We start from the raw sequence: 16,187 nt of genomic DNA, 5'->3' as shown, positions 1-16,187 counted from the left end.
TGGAGTGGAATGACGTTAGCCGTCCTCCAGTCCAACGGGACGCTGCCTGTACTAAGGGAGAGGTTGAAGAGCGCGGACAGTGGCTCCGCCAAGACATCACTCAGCTCCCTAAGCACCCTGGGGTGCAGGTTGTCCGGCCCCATTGCTTTGTTAACCTTGAGCTTTGACAGCTCACCGTAGACACTGCTGGGCGTAAACTCAAAGTTACTAAACGGGTCAACTGAGCCAACCCTTGTCTGTAGCTGAGGGCCGAGCCCTGGCGCTTCTCGGGTGAAGACTGAGCAGAAGTATTCATTTAATAGTTGGGCTTTTTCCGAATCCTTTTCCACATAGTCTCCGTCTGGTTTCCTAAGACGTACAATCCCGCCTGAGTTTTTTCTTCTATCACTGATATACCTGAAGAAGGATTTATCTTCCTTCTGGATGTTCTTTGCTAGAGACTCCTCCATGAGGAATTTAGCCTCCCTGACTGCTGTTTTGACGGCTTTTGATTTGGCCAGGATAGGGCTGGAGGCTGTGGAACGAAGCAGAGGAGGCTGAGTGGAAGAACCTCGAGGCACTCGCAAAGACTCTGCTCCTTGCAATGAGTGTAAGGGTTCCAACGGAGGCATGGGCAAAGACTCTGCTCCTTGCGATGCATGCCGAGATGCCAAACCAGACACTCGCAGAGACTCTGCTCCCTGCAGAGAGTGTGCATGCGACTGAGGCACAGAAGGCGGCTCGACCTTGTGGGAGACCTCCGAATGCCCAGGCTAGATTTGTGATAGAAGCTTCGGCCCCATGGTGGTAAAGAGCTGAATAAATTGCTTCTCTAATAAGGTCTGGAATGAAGCCGGCAAGAATGGATCTGTGTCTCCAACGGAACCACCTGCACGGGCTTCGTGCTCCCTCGAGGCAGTGTGAGAGTGCTTGGACTTAGAAGCCTTGGGGCACTTTAAGCACCACCAGGGGAATGGGCTGCTGTGCTATCTGACCTGAACAGACAAAGGAAGGCACTGCAGCAGGCATCGAAGACATAGCCGGTACAAACGAGGCAGTTTTGATGAGGTTCGGAGCAGAAGCTGTGTAAGCTGGAGAGCATTGGATTAGAGAATGACACGGTGGTGGTTTACCCGCGGCTACCGCGTTTAGCCGCGGGTAACCCGCCAAAAACGAGGAATGAAAATTAGCAGCCTCTGTGGGGACGGGGACAAGGCCATCACCGCCCCGTGGAGCGGTGAATGGTCTTGTCACCGCAGTGAGGCATAAAGGATCGTGCGGTCCCCGCAGCCCCCACTCGCACGCTGGCTCGATCGTTTAACCAGCTTCCTCTCTCCACCTCACCTTAGTTTGCCGGCTTTCTTTTTCGGCGACCGGCACGCGCGGCTGCTCAGTATTCAATCTTCTGCTCTGACCCAACCGGAAACAGGAAGTTGAAGCAGAGCAGAAGATTGAACTTTGAGCAGCCGCGCATGCGCGGCTCTTTGAAAGCGTGCCGGTCGCCGAAAAAGAAAACCGGCAAACTAAGGAGAGCTGGAGAGCAGTAGCGTACCAAGGGGGGGGCGGGAGGGGCGAAAAAGGTAATGGCGCCAGGCCTTGGAGCACCGAGGCAGACCGCTTCTTCCCCCTCCCAGCCGAACCCCCGCTGACCCTCCTATCTCTCCTCCCCAAGTGAACCTTTCCGACCCTCCCAGCGAAAGCAGCAAACCTCCCTCCAGTAGCATCGGCTTTCTCCTCCCTCTGCCGCATCACTGACGTCATCAGTGACGCGGCAGAGGGAGGAGAAAGCCGCGAAGGAGGTTTGCTGCTCTCGCTGGGAGGATCGGAAAGGTTCACGGGGGGGGGGAATAGGAGGGTCAGCGGGGGTTCAGCTGGGAGGGGGGAGAAGCGGTCTGCCTCGGTGCTCCATTACCTTCTTCGGGCAGCAGCAGCGTTTACAATTCGCTGCTGTTGCCGGCTTCAGGCCTTGTTCTCTGCCGGGTCCTGCCTACTTCCTGTTTTCAAGAAGACAGGACCCGACAGAGAGGAAGGCCTGAAGCGGGCAACAGCAGTGAATTGTGAATGCTGCTCCCGATGAAGTTCAGGACATCAGGACATCGGGGAAGGAGCAGGGAGAAATCGGCTGCTGGCTTGGGGGTGAGGGTAGGGAAAGAATCATGGAAGTGGAGAAATTGGCACGATGGCTTTGTGGGGGCTAGGGGGAGAGAGAAAGAAAGGAAAAAATAAAGAGGGGGGGCCAGGGGGAGAGAGAAAGAAAGGCAGAAATAAAGAGGGGTCAAGGAGAGAGAGAAAGAAAGGCAGAAAGAAAGAGGGGGACCAAGGGGAGAGAGAAAGAAAGGCAGAAATAAAGAGGGGGTCAAGAGGGAGAGAAAGAAAGGCAGAAAGAAAGAGGAGGGCCAGGGGGAGAGAGAAATAAAGAGGGAGGCCAGGGGAAGAGAGAAAGAAAGACATAAATAAAGAGGGAGGCCAGAGGGAGAGAGAAAGAAAGGCAGAAATAAAGAGGGGGTCAAGGGGGAGAGAAAGAAAGGCAGAAAGAAAGAGGAGGGCCAGGGGGAGAGAGAAATAAAGAGGGAGGCCAGGGGGAGAGAGAAATAAAGGCAGAAATAAAGAGGGAGGCCAGGGGGAGAGAGAAAGAAAGGCAGAAATAAAGAGGGGAGCCAGGGGGAGAGAGAAAGAAAGAGGGGGGGGGGCAGGAGAAGAAAGAAGAAGGACCAGAGACTCATGAAATCACCAGACAAAAAGATAGGAAAAATGATTTTATTTTCAACTTAGTGATCAAAATGTGTCCATTTTGAGAATTTATATCTGCTGTCTATATTTTGCACTATGGCCCCCTTTTACTAAAACGCAATAGCGGTTTTTAGCGCAGAGAACCTATGAGCGTCGAGAGCAGCGTGGGGCATTCAGCGCAGCTCCCTGCGCTAAAAACCGCTATCGCAGTTTAGTAAAAAGGGAGGGGGAATATTTGTCTATTTTTGCATAGTTGTTATTGAGGTGACATTGCATAAAGTCATCTGCCTTGACCTCTTTGAAAACCCGCGGAATATAAATGATAATTAACATTTTCTCTGCGTACAGCGTGCTTTGTGTTTTTAAAATTTTATTGTTGGTAGATCATTTTGACTTGGCCACAAAGGTAAGGGGGAGGGAGGGAGGGGAGCTGCTGAAAGACATCTAGTAATCCTTGCAGGCTTGACTGTGCAGGGAATTATTTTTGTAAAATCATGTTTTGTTATGTGACTGGCATTATCTAGACTTTAATTTCTATGAATGAATAGAATGAAAATGATATAAAATTACTTGCTTGCGGGGACCGCGTGTTCCGGCTCACACAAGGAAGGAGGGGGTGAAAGGGAAAAAGTTTCTCTTCCTTGGAAATAGATTCTGAAGTGACCTCATCAAAGAAGACCAGCACCAAATGTACAAGAAATCCCTTAAACAATGTCAAAAGAGCCCAAAATAGAAAACTGCTACTGCCTTGAGACTCCATTATTGAAGGAATCAACTTGAAATCACAGAAGAGACAGGAAAAGGTTAAATGCCTCATGGAATCCTCAGGTACAAAACACAAACCAAATTGTGAATGAAATCAGAGCAGACAGTAAGAATTATAAAATTGATGTCCTTATACATCTGGAAAAAAAGGCGTACTAGAAATAACGCCTCAGCAATACAATTTTCAGAAGTTCTATTTGCTCATGGTAAGGGAGAAGAGAGACTGCTAGTGATGGGGGGGGACTGATAGAAGATATGAAAGAAGGGTGGTAGAAAGGAACAGATGGTAAAGGAGGGAGGGAAGGGTGGTGATGGAAAGGAATAGAACAGACATTGAAAGAGGGTAGAGAGGAACAGACCCTGAAAGGAAATGTGGAAGGCAGAGTGGGGAGAAGACGCTGGAAGGGAAGAAGACAGATGCCAGACTATGGGGGAGTGGAGGGAAGATGGGTGCTAGACGGGGACGGTGATGGGGCAGTGAATGGGATGGCAGTGGCGGTGAAAGGGATGGCGGTGAAGGGAACGGCGGTGACGGGGCTGTGCAGAGGATGGTGGGCCGGGGACGGTGCAGTGACGGGGATAGATTTTTTCCCCGTGTCATTCTCTACATTGGATGATGTCGAGGGTGAAGCACCCCTCGATGACGAAAGCTCCATCAAAGACTCCATGCAGAAAAGCTGCTCCCACAGGATGCAACGACGCTTGAAAGCACGAGACTTAAGTGTTGAGCAAGGCCGGCACGATTTCGGGAGATCTTGAGGCCCGAGACACCGATGAGGGTCCGTCAGGGAAATCGCACGCTGGCACTTGGAACACTTTTTAAAACCGGTTGCAGGCCGGGACATAGGCTGAAAAAGTGCCGCCACAAGATTGAAGCTGCAGGGCTGCGGCCTCATGGCCTGCCCAGTCAAACGATCGGAAGAAATTTTTTTTTTGAAAAGAATAAAAGAAAGACGAAAACCAGCGACTGAGTAAAAACAACACAAAACCGCGGACAAAAGAAGGCACAAGTGAAAATACTTCATGCATAGAGTCGAAGACGGACTTCTCGGCTCCGCGGAAAAGTAAGAACTGAGGAGACGCACTTGCGCTGGGCGGGAAGGCAATCGCGCATGCGTGGTACGGGCGACTCGAAACTTCGAGTTTCTTCAAGCAAGTCTGCTTGTGAGGCGTCCGCATCAGGGCTCCGTTGGATGACGTCACCCACTTGTGAGTATACCTGCCTGTTTGTCCTGGGATAATATAGAGTTCACAGGTTACAATTTGCCATAGTTATCCATAACAGTGTAAATTTTTCAATATAAGTTTTTATCCTAACTAGACATACATTAGGGATCTAATACCAATATACATAATGTACAATTACAGGTTAAATTTACCATAGCTAGAGTAGAAGATGTTTCAATACCAGTTTTTTCTAATGTGATACGTACTGGGATTTAGATTTGTAATCCATCGGTCATGGGCAGGGGAGTTAGGTGAAGAGGTATGTTTTTGTTGCTTTCTTAAAGCTGAAAAGTCCTTCAAGGGATCTGATCTGCAGGGGTAGTTGATTGCAGTTGCTTGGTATGAAGTGGAAGTAGGAACATCATTTGGTGGTTACAGCACCACGACCAGGAGTTTTGAAACATATTTCATCCTGGGAGCGGAGGGACATGTTTGGCATGTAAGGAGGAAGCTTTGCTATTACGTAGACTGGTGCCATGTCATGCAAGATTTGAATGCTAGCATCAAGCCCTTGAAGGCACGTTTGGCCACGAGCAGCCAATGAGCCGACAATAGAGCCTGAGAGACAGGGTCATGGGCAAGGAGGTTTTTTAGAAGTCCAATTGCCCCGTTTTGTACACACTGAGACGTCGTATGTTGTTCGCCACGAGACCATTGAAAAGGATGTTGCGGTAGTTCATGTGGGAAAAGACTAAGGCATAGAGTAGTTGGGTGAAGTCAGACTCAGAGAAGGAGTTTCTTATTTTTTGTAGTTGATGTAGGTAGTAAAATGAAGAAGATACCACCTGAGAGATATGGTTGGAAAACGACAGGTTAGAATCAAGGAGTATTCCTAGGCTGCATGCTTGTTCTTTGCAGTTAAGGTAGTCGAGTCCCAGCATAACGATCGCAGGGTTCTTTATGGATCCAAAGGAGTTCCATTTTAGAGGTGTTTAGTTGCAATTTGTTGTACCGGTCATTCAGTTTTTGATTTGAGAGGCATTTTAGGAGTTTTGCAATCTGGCATCGCGGTTTTCTCCTAGCGATAGGTATAGTTGGATGTCATCTGCAAAGGAGTAAATATGTATTTGGTATTTGCAGGCTATGTCTAGGACTGGCCTAAAGTAGAGATTGAATAGGGAATAACAGAGCCCCCTGCGGGACACCGTATTTGATCAGTTTCGGTTTTGATAGCGCATTGTTAAGCAGTTACACTAAAACAAGGATTTTGCTGCAAAGTGGGAGAGGCAACATCAACAAAGCAAAAAGGTAATAACATTTCTCATCTTACTTCCATTCCTCTGCTGGATGACCTAGTTCGTATTTCTCCCTCACATGCGATACGCCCATGTCCATGTGCAGCCAATAAATCTCCTCCGAAGAGAGATGACTGAGACGCAACCCATAACAAGCCACATTCTTCACTTTGTGGCTATCTACTATCTTCTGAATTATACCCTAAAATATTTTTTAAAAAGAGTTTTATTATAAAAAAAATTGTATGACATTTAAAATCTTTATACCACTATAATTGCGGTGATGGGACAAAAGCGCGCGAGACAACTGAGCACTGACAATACGATCAATCATGCACAGGACATCAGCGTGCTGGACTTAAACTTAATTTTAAAGTGCTCCGAGGGGGGGGGGGGACTCCCCCACACACTTAAGTTAGTACTGTTGCCGCTGCCATTGGGACGGTGTGGGGGGAACCCCCCCCCATTACAGAGGAAATTGACATTTTTCCCTAAAAAAAGGGAAAAACGCCTCTTCCCTCTATAATGGGGGTTCCCCCTCCCAACACCCCCATCCAACAGCAGCGCAAATATTACTAACTTAACTGCAGGGGCTCCCTCCCCAAACCCCCCCTCAGAGCACTTTAAAATTAAGTTTAAGTCCTGCGCACTGATGTCCTGCGCGCGATTGTCTGCTCGGTATTGTCGGCGCTCAATTGTCCTGCGCGTTTTCGACTATGAACCATAATATTTAATAAAATGAATGCACTAGATTTAAAAATGAACTCAAGACACGGGTATGCAAACACAAGCAGCAGAAAAGTAGGACACATAGAAAGAATCCCGACATTCTACACATCCTACTTTTCTGCTCCTGAAGACACTGGATTCATGACTCATAGCATACTTAGTTTTGATAAGTCATAATTATATCCCCTTTTCTTTACATACAGTTAGAGATTTCACAGAAATTAGCTACTGATACATTTTTAAAAAAAATAATATATAGTTGCTTGCTTGCCTTTATCACAGTGGTCTCAAACTCAAACCCTTTGCAGGGCCACATTTTGGATTTGTAGGTACTTGAAGGGCCTCAGAAAAAATATTAATGTCTTATTAAAGAAATGACAATTTTGATTGAGATAAAACTCCTTATAGTTTATAAATCTTTCCTTTTGGCCAAGTCTTAATAACAATATTGAAAACTTTTATCTAAAGAGACATATGATCAAGAAACTGTTTTATTTTACTTATGTGATTAGGATAAACATACCGAGGGCCTCAAAATAGTGCCAGGCGGGCCACGAATTTGAGACCACTGCTTTAACAGGTACTGCCACAAGATCACAGGGTTAATTTTAAACACAAACATATGTATAATATATAATGTTTGGATTATATGTATAAGAATGTCAAGTGCTGTATATTTTTTTTTTAGTAATGTAATGTTTTAATATTAATCACTTGTTTGTCAGTTTTAAAATGAATAAAGAATTAAAAAAAAAAAAAACAACACAAACAAATGACATATGATGCCTGTATTAAGTAGCTCCCTCAAAGACTCCAGACAGTAGTGAGAAATGAATGTATGAACTGAGGACCAGGTAGCAGTCATAATAATAATAATAACAGTTTATATACTGCAGGACCGTGAAATTCTATGCGGTTTACAATGATTAGAAATGTTACAGATTGAGTTACGTTGAGAGGAACGAAGCTGTCAGGTGGAGAGACTGCAGGTTGAGATGAAGTAGAGATCCTTGACTCTGTGTAAGCAGCTATGGAAACACTGGTAGAAGGAAGGGCTCCCTGCTGTTGAGTTGAAGTAGAAGGAAGTACCAAGGTTCTCTGGGCCACCGAGGAGCAGATTCATGGTGGCATGGTCGGACTTCAGCTTGACTTGAGTCTTTTGAATGAGAGGAAATGGAGGAAACGCATATAGAAAGAGATTCGTCCAGTCCAGAAGAAAAGCATCTGCCTTAAGGCGATGAGGAGTGTAGATCCTGGAGCAGAACTGAGGCAGTTTGAAGTTGTGGGGGGATGCAAAGAGGTCTATCTGAGGCGTTCCCCACAGAGAGAAAATGTGATGAAGGGGCGTGGAATGGAGAGTCCACTCGTGAGGCTGCAGAAGACGACTCAAGTTGTCCGCTAAGGCATTGTCCGCCCCCTGAATGTAGACAGCTTTGAGGAAGGTGTTGTGGCGAATTGCCCATTCCCAAACTTTCAGAGCTTCCTGACAGAGGGAGGCCGATCCCGTGCCTCCCTGCTTGTTGACATAATACATGGCGACTTGGTTGTCCGTGCGAATGAGGACTACACGGTCATAAAGCAGATATTGAAAAGCATTGAGAGCATTGAAAATCGCCCTGAGTTCCAGGAGATTGATGTGGCCCTGGCGGTCTGTACTGGTCCAATAGCCTTGAGTACGGAGACCATCCAGAGGAGCCCCCCAAGTGTAAGTCGAAGAGTCGGTCGTGAGAACTTTCTGATGGGGAGGCGTGTGAAACAATAAGCCTCTGGATAGATTGGATGAGAGCATCCACCAGCGAACAGACTGTGTCAGAGCAGGAGTGACCTGGATATGTCGAGTCAGAGTGTCGGAAACCTGCGTCCATTGAGATACCAGGGTCCACTGAGGAATTCTGAGGTGAAGTCTGGCAAAAGGAGTCACGTGTACTGTAGAGGCCATGTAGCCCAGAAGAACCATCATGAGTCTCGCCGAGACGGACGGGCTAGAGGACACTGAATGACAAAGACGGAGAAGAGCTTCCAGACGTTGTGGAGGGAGGAACGCTCTGAGTTGGATAGTATCCAGAACAGCTCCGATGAAGGGAAGAGTCTGGGAAGGTTGCAGATGTGATTTTGGAAAGTTGATCTCGAACCCCAGACTCTGCAGGAACCAGATAGTGCACCGAGTCGCCAGGACAACTCCCTGAGACGTGGAATCCTTTATGAGCCAGTCGTCCAGGTAAGGAAACACCTGAAGACCATGGTTCCTGAGCGCTGTGGCCACCACAATCAGACACTTGGTTAAGACTCTGGGTGACGATGCCAGGCCGAAAGGGAGCACTCGTTATTGAAGATGAAGATGTCCCACCCGAAATCTGAGGTATTGACGGGAGGCTGGATGAATGGGAATGTGAGTGTAGGCCTCCTTGAGATCCAGAGAGCATAATCAGTCATTCTGCTCGAGGAGTGGATACAAAGATGCCAGGGTCAGCATGCGAAACTTTTCTTTGATCAGATATTTGTTGAGCACTCTGAGATCCAAAATAGGATGCAGATCGCCTATCTTCTTCGGAACAAGGAAGTACCGGGAGTAAAAACCCTTGTTCTGTTGAGCCAAAGGAACCGGCTCGACAGCCTGGAGCTGCAGCAAAGCCTGAGCTTCTTGAAGAAGAAGGGCGGTCTGGGCAGAGGAGGAAGGATACTCTCTTGGAGGATGTTCCGGAGGAACTTGATGGAACTGAAGAGAGTATCCCTCCCTTACGATGGAAAGAACCAGAGGTCGGAGGTAATAAACTAAACTAAACTAAACATTAGGTTTGTATACCGCACCATCTCCGCATGCGCAGAGCTCGGCGCGGTTTACAGAGGTTAGGAGGAAAGGAAATTACAAAGAAGGGATATAGGAGAGGGACTGAGAAGATAGAGAGGGGCAGGGAACCAGAGAACGGGAGGAGATTAGATTTTTGAGAAGAGCCAAGTTTTCAAGCGTTTACGGAAGGATTGGAAGGAGCTAGAATTTCTGAGCGGGGATGAGAGGCTGTTCCAGAGTTCCGTGGTTCTAAAGGGGAGGGATGTTCCAAGTTTTCCTGCGCGGAATATACCTTTTATAGATGGGAAGGATAGTTTCAGTTTTTGGGAGGGTCTAGAAGAGAGCGGGTTTGAGGAATTCCAGAAGAGTGGGATAACGGGAGGAAGGACGCCATGTAGAATCTTGAAGGCTAAGCAGGCACATTTATGGAGGACTCTGGAGTATACTGGGAGCCAGTGAAGCTTGGAGAGGAGTGGGGAAACGTGATCGAACTTGCCTTTTGCGAAAATAAGCTTGGCAGCGGCGTTCTGAATTAGCTGAAGTCTATGGAGGTTTTTCTTAGTTAGGCTTATAAGGATGGAGTTGCAGTAGTCTAGTCTAGAGAGGATGGTGGATTGGACGAGGATTGCGAAATGAGAATGATGGAAGCAGGATCTTACTTTTCTTAACATATGGAGGCTAAAGAAGCATTTTTTTACCAGGGAGTTGAGGTGATCGTTGAAGGAGAGAGAGGAGTCTAAGGTGATGCCTAGGACTTTGCTTGAAAACTCAAGCTGAAGAGTGGGGCCGGAAGGTAGAGGGATGGAGGTGGGTAAATGGTCTGAAATTGGGCCGATCCAAAGTAGTTTGGTTTTGGACTCATTCAGTTTCATTTGAACAGATTGGGCCCAGGATTGGAGGTTCGTAATACATGTGGAGATGTTGTCAGCGAGGTTCGAGAGGTTCGCGTCGGTTTCAAGGAGGATGAGGATGTCGTCGGCATAGGAGTAGAGAGTTTCTAGGGGGGATAGATGAAGGAGTTTCAGAGAGGACATGTAGATGTTGAAAAGAATAGGAGAAGGGGGTGAGCCTTGCGGGACTCCACATTTCGGCTTCCAGGCGGGGGATGAGGAACCGTTTGTGTTAACGGTGTAGGAGCGGAAGCGTAGGAATTTCGAGAACCAGTCAAGGACTGTGGAGCTTATGCCTATTTCGGAGAGTTGGAAGATTAGGATGTCGTGGTGAACGACATCGAAGGCTGCGGAGAGGTCGAATTGAAGAAGAACAGCGAATTTGTTGCGAGAATGGAGTTGTTGCACCTTAGAGATTAGTGAGGCCAAGAGGGATTCGGTGCTGAAGTTGGGTCTGAAGCCGAATTGGTGGGGTAGGAGGATAGAGAATCGTTCTAGGTAGGATGAGAGTTGGGTGGATATGATGGATTCTAATAACTTGGTTAGGAGAGGGATATTTGCTATAGGACGGTAGTTAGATGGAATGGTGGGATCAAGGTCGGTCTTTTTCAGTAGAGGGGACAGTGAGATGTGTCCCATGTCGGGGGAGAAGAGGCCCGATGTTAGGGCAGAGTTTATGAGGTCGGTGAGGGAAGCGATGGCCTGTGTGGGGATATTCTCGAATAGATAGGAGGGGAAAGGATCCAAAATGCACTTGCAAGTTTTAAGTTTGAGGCAGAGTTTGGAGACTTGCGATTCGGAGACAGGCTCGAAGGCGGTCCAGGATCTGTTGGCAGGAATGGGGGTGGATACAGGTGAGGTAGGGTTGAGATCGATAGGGGTCAGGGAATTGTAGGAGCCTGTGGGGGGGAAGGAGCGTCTTAGAGTGGTAAACTTTTCATTAAAGAAATTTGCCAGGGCATCGGCTGATAGGGATGTTGGAAGCGAAGGTGGGTCTTTTTTTGTAGTTAGAGAGCGCCAGATGTTGAACAGCGCACTGATCTGGTTGTTGGATCTAGCGATCTTGTCTCCAAAGAAGTTTTTCCTGGCTTTTTTTAGAGTTGAATTGTAAAATTTAATGTTAGTCTTCCAGGTCTGTCTGTCAGAGGGGGATTTAGATTTTTTCCATTTGCGCTCCAAGGCGCGACATTTCTGTTTCAATTCTCTGTGAAGAGGTAGGTACCAGGGAGCCTTTCGGGGGTAGGAGATGGTTTTGGTGGTTAATGGAGCAAGGGAGTGGTAGGTGGACTCGGAGAGGGCGGGCCAGTTGTGCCAATGTGCTTCGGGATGTGTGGGTCTAGGGTTGGAGGAGAGTTTGTTGAGGAGTTTGGACCAGAATAGGTTGCTCGAGATTTTTTTGCGGTAGGTTATGGAATGAGAGGAGTGGGGTGGGGAGTCAAGATGTGACATGAAGATGGGGAGACAGGTAGTCCCTAGGAAGTGGTCTGACCAGGGGACTTGTTCCCAGCAAGTGTCGTCGGTTGAGGTTTTGAAGGCGGTAAGATCAATGAAGGTGGTGAAGTCTAGGGTATGCCCTTTTTCGTGGGTTGGGGATGGGGTGGGTGAGGGAAAACCTAGAGAGGTAAGGAAGTTGTTGAATTCAGATGAGTCATTGTTATTTGTGTCGTCGAGGTGGAGATTGATGTCACCAACGATCAGAAGTCTTTGGAATTTAAGGAAGGCATTTGTTATGGTCTCGTAGACGAGATTGGAAGATTTGGTCCAAGGGATGGGTGGTCGGTATAGTATTAGGATACCCAGTGGGTGGGTGCGGAGTTCGTCAGTGACTGAGGCAAGCAAATATTCTAGAGAAGCATGGGTGCCTGTCTCAAGGAGCTGGACGTCGAAGAAAGATCTGTAGAGGAGTGCCAGGCCACCTCCTTTTCGGTTGGGTCTGGGGGAGAAGAGGCCTTGGTAGCCATGGGGGAGGAGTTCATTTTGTGTGAATAGGTCGTCTTTGGCGATCCATGATTCTGTGATGCACAGGAATCCAGGGTCGAGCTCGTCTAAAAGGTCTTTCAAGATTTGGGTCTTATTGCATGGGTCCATCGGTGGTAAAAATGATGGAGACGACCTCCGATAGGGGGAAAAACGGGGAAAGGCAGAACGACTGACGTTATGCTTTTAAAGAGACAGTCAAAAAGGCTGAGGAGCCTTGGGGACAGAAGACAACTGAGGCTTCTGTTGCTGCTTCTGTGGATGCTGCCTCTTAACAGGCTGGCGGATGGCAGGAGCCTATTTAGGTGTAAAACGCTGCTGGTAAATCAAAGGTGGGCGTGAAGGACGAGGAGGAGCTGGCTTGGGCTTCGGACGGAGAATAGATTGGAAAGACTTCTCGTGGTCCGAAAGCTTCTTGGATGCAGCCTCAATGGACTCATCGAAGAGGTCAGTACCAGCGCACAGGACATTAGCCAGCCTGTCCTTCAGATTGGGGTCCATGTCGATGGTCCGGAGCCACGCAAGGCGTCGCATGGCTACCAAGCAAGCAGTAGCCCGAGCAGACAATTCAAAGGCATCGTATGAGGACTGCATCAGTTGCAACCGGAGTTGGGACAAAGAAGCCAGGACTTCCTGGTATTCAAAATGTGCTCGAGAATCCAAGTAGGACATGAACTTGGGAAGGACAGACAGGAAAAATTCAAAATAGGTAATAAAATGAAAATTATAATTGAGAACTCTGGATGTTATCATAGAGTTCTGGTAAATGCACCTGTCAAACCTGTCCATCGTCTTGCCCTCCCTGCCAGGTGGAACAGTGGCATATACCTGGGAGGGGTGAGATCGCTTCAATGAAGATTCCACCAAAAGGGATTGATGGGATAGCTGGGCACCGTCAAACCCCTTATGATAAACTGTGCAGTATCTGGAATCCAATTTTCCCGGAACAGCGGGGATGGAATAGGGGGTCTCCAGACAACGGACAAAGGTCTGATCCAGCAGCTTATGAAGAGGAAGCTTAAGGGATTTAGCAGGAGGTTGAGGGAGATGCATGGTCTCAAGATACTCCTTTGAAAATTTGGACCCAGTGTCCAGTTGAATGTCCAAATCAGCTGCCATCTGACAGAGAAAAGAAGAAAAAGACAGCTAGTCAGCCAAAGCAGTGCCTCGAGAGAAACTCAAGGACGTCGAGGCCTCTTGATCCAATGAGGACGGGGATCTAGATGGAGAAAAAGACCCCACCGTGTCCTCGAGATCCGGTAGTGGAGGAGGCGAAGTAGCCGGTGGGGAATATTGAAGAAAAGGCTGCTTCTGATGAGGCGAGGCATGCCTGGATGAGTGCTTCGAAGAATGTCTCGATCGATGATGTGAGCTGTGCCTCGAAGCAGACCTTGACAAACGAGGCAAATGTGTCTTCGCTGAGGCCCCTAGAGAGTGGAAGTGGTGGATCGAAGCAGAGGTGGTTGGCTGAAAGAACCACGAGGCACTCGCAAGGACTCAAGCTCTTGCATCGAGTGGATAGGTTCCAATGGAGGCACTCGCAAAGACTCTATTCCTTGCATCGAGTGAATCGGTTCCAATGGAGGCATGGGCAAAGACTCTGCTCCTTGCGATGCATGCATTGATGCCAGACCAGGCACTCGCAGAGACTTTGCTCCCTGTAGAGAGTGGGCGTACGGCTGAGGCATCGGAGGCGGCTCAACCTCGCGGGAGACCTCCGCATGCCCAGGCTGGATTTGAGAGAGAAGCTTTGGCCCCATTGTGGTAAAGAGCTGAATGAATTGCTTCTCAAGTAAAGTCTGGAACGAAGCCGGCAAGGATGGATCCGCGTCACCAACGGGACCACCTGCACGGGCTTCATGCTCCTTCGAGGCAGTGTGAGAGTGCTTGGACTTAGAAGCCTTGGGCACTTTAAGCACTACTGGGGGAATGGGCTGCTGCGCTATCTGACCTGAAGAGACAGAGGAAGGCACCGCAGCCTGCGTCGAAGACAGAGCCAGTACAAACGAGGCCGGTTTGATGAGGCTCGCAGCAGAAGATGTGGAAGCCTGGAGAGCCTCGGGAGAGGCCGATGGTGAAGCACCCTTCGATGACGAAAGCTCCATCGAAGACTCCATGCTGTATAGCTGCTCCCACAAGATGCAACGACGTTTGAAAGCACAGGCTGTAAGTGTTGAACAAGGCCAGCACGATTTTGGGAGGTGTTGAGGCCCGAGACACCAAAGACAGCGTCGATGAGGGTCCATCAGTGAAATCGCACGCTGGCACTTGGAACACTTTTTAAAACCGGTAGCAGGCCGGGACATAGTCCGGAAAAGCTCCGCCGCAAGATCGAAGCCGCGGGGCTGTGGCCACGTGGCCTGCCCGGTCGAACGGATGGAATTTTTTTTTTTTTTTTGAAAAACAAGAAAAGTATGACGAAAATCAGTGATTAAGAGAAAAAGAACCCAAAACTGCGGACTTTAAAAGGCACAAGTGAAAATACTTCACGCAGAGAGTCAAAGACGGACTTTTCGGCTCCGCGGAAAAGTAAGAACTGAGGAGATGCACCCTGCGCTGGGCAGGAAGGCATTCGCGCATGCGCGGTGTGGGTGATTCGAAACTTCGAGTTTCTTCAAGCAAGACTGCTTGTGAGACATCCGCATCAGGGCTCTGTTGGATCACATCACCCACTTGTAAGAATACCTGCCTGCTTGTCCTGGGATAAAGATTTGGTTCTATAGTAATACCTTTCAAGTATTTAAACATCTGTATCATATCTCCCCTGTTCCTCCTCTCTTCCAGAGTATACATGTTTAGGTCTTCCAGTTTTTTCTTGTACTTCTTTTGGTTCAAACCACTTATTTCTGTCGCCTTCCTCTGGACTGCTTCAAGTCTTTTTCATATCTTTCACTAGATACAGTCTCCAAACTGAACACAATACTCCAAGTGTGGCTACACCAATGACCTATATAGGGGCATCAACACCTCCCTTCTTCTGCTGGTTATTCCTCTTTCTATACAGCCTAGCATCCTTCTGGCTAGAGCCACCACCTTATCACACTGTTTAGATGTCTTTAGATCATCAGACGCAATCACCCCAAGGTCCATCTCTCAATCTGTGCTCATCAGCCTCTCACCTCCCAGCACATACAGTTCCCTCTGATTTCTACCCCCCCCGCCCTGAAATGCATCATACTGCACTTCTTCACATTGAATTTTAGTTGCCAGACGTTAAGACCACTCTTCTAACTGCTGCAGATCCTTCTTCATGTTTTCCACTCCCTCCGGAGCATCCACTCTGTTACAAATCTTGATATCATCCGCAAAAAGGCTAATCTTACCTTCTAACCCTTTAGCAATGTCACTCAAACATATTGAACAGAATCGGCCCCAGCACCAATCTTTGAGACACTCCACTACTCACCTTTCCCTCCTTTGAGCAAATTCTATTAACCATTACCCTCTGGAATCTGTCCTTCAACCAGCTTCTAATCCAGTTCACCAAGGAACCTCAAAAAGCATCCTGTAGAAGACAGGCAAAGGAGCTGTGGCGAATTTCACAGCGGAAGAAGAGGTGATACAAAACTCAAAAAAGCTCTATACCCATATAAGCAAAGAGTGGATTCCTCTTATAATGCTCCCATTGACAAAGTAGAATTTTGGTGAAACTGAAGCTAAAGGCGAATGTGCCCAGCGGACAAGAAATCCTATAGAAAGCGCAGTGGGATAGGTGTGTAGATTGCAAAGGTAGGAGAATCTGGTTCCGATACTTTGATCCAAGACACTGAAATTCCCACTGAAGCCAGTGATGCAGACAGCCAGGTTAGAACGAAAGCTGTTGACTGATGGCCTACACCATCATACTCGATGCTGAAGATACCTGGC

At 48.0% G+C, this 16,187-nt stretch overlaps 1 protein-coding gene across 16 annotated transcripts in view; it reads right to left on the bottom strand.

The window, feature by feature from the left end:
• PTK2 (protein tyrosine kinase 2) overlaps window positions 1–16,187 on the bottom strand; it is a 779,173-nt gene that overhangs the window by 623,938 nt on the left and 139,048 nt on the right. For all 16 annotated transcript variants that reach the window (XR_004538103.1, XM_033930844.1, XM_033930848.1 and 13 more), the window contains one exon: window positions 5,972–6,138. Coding sequence is in view for 15 of the 16 variants with exons in the window: in XM_033930844.1 (XP_033786735.1) it covers window positions 5,972–6,138 (167 nt within the window). In the remaining variant the exon portion in view is untranslated. The remainder of the gene's footprint in view (window positions 1–5,971; window positions 6,139–16,187) is intronic.

The sequence above is a fragment of the Geotrypetes seraphini genome, chromosome 2 (assembly GCF_902459505.1).
Source record: "Geotrypetes seraphini chromosome 2, aGeoSer1.1, whole genome shotgun sequence".
Classification (NCBI taxonomy): domain Eukaryota; kingdom Metazoa; phylum Chordata; class Amphibia; order Gymnophiona; family Dermophiidae; genus Geotrypetes; species Geotrypetes seraphini.
Note: the sequence above shows the minus strand (reverse complement) of the source record. Positions and strands in the feature narration are given on the sequence as shown.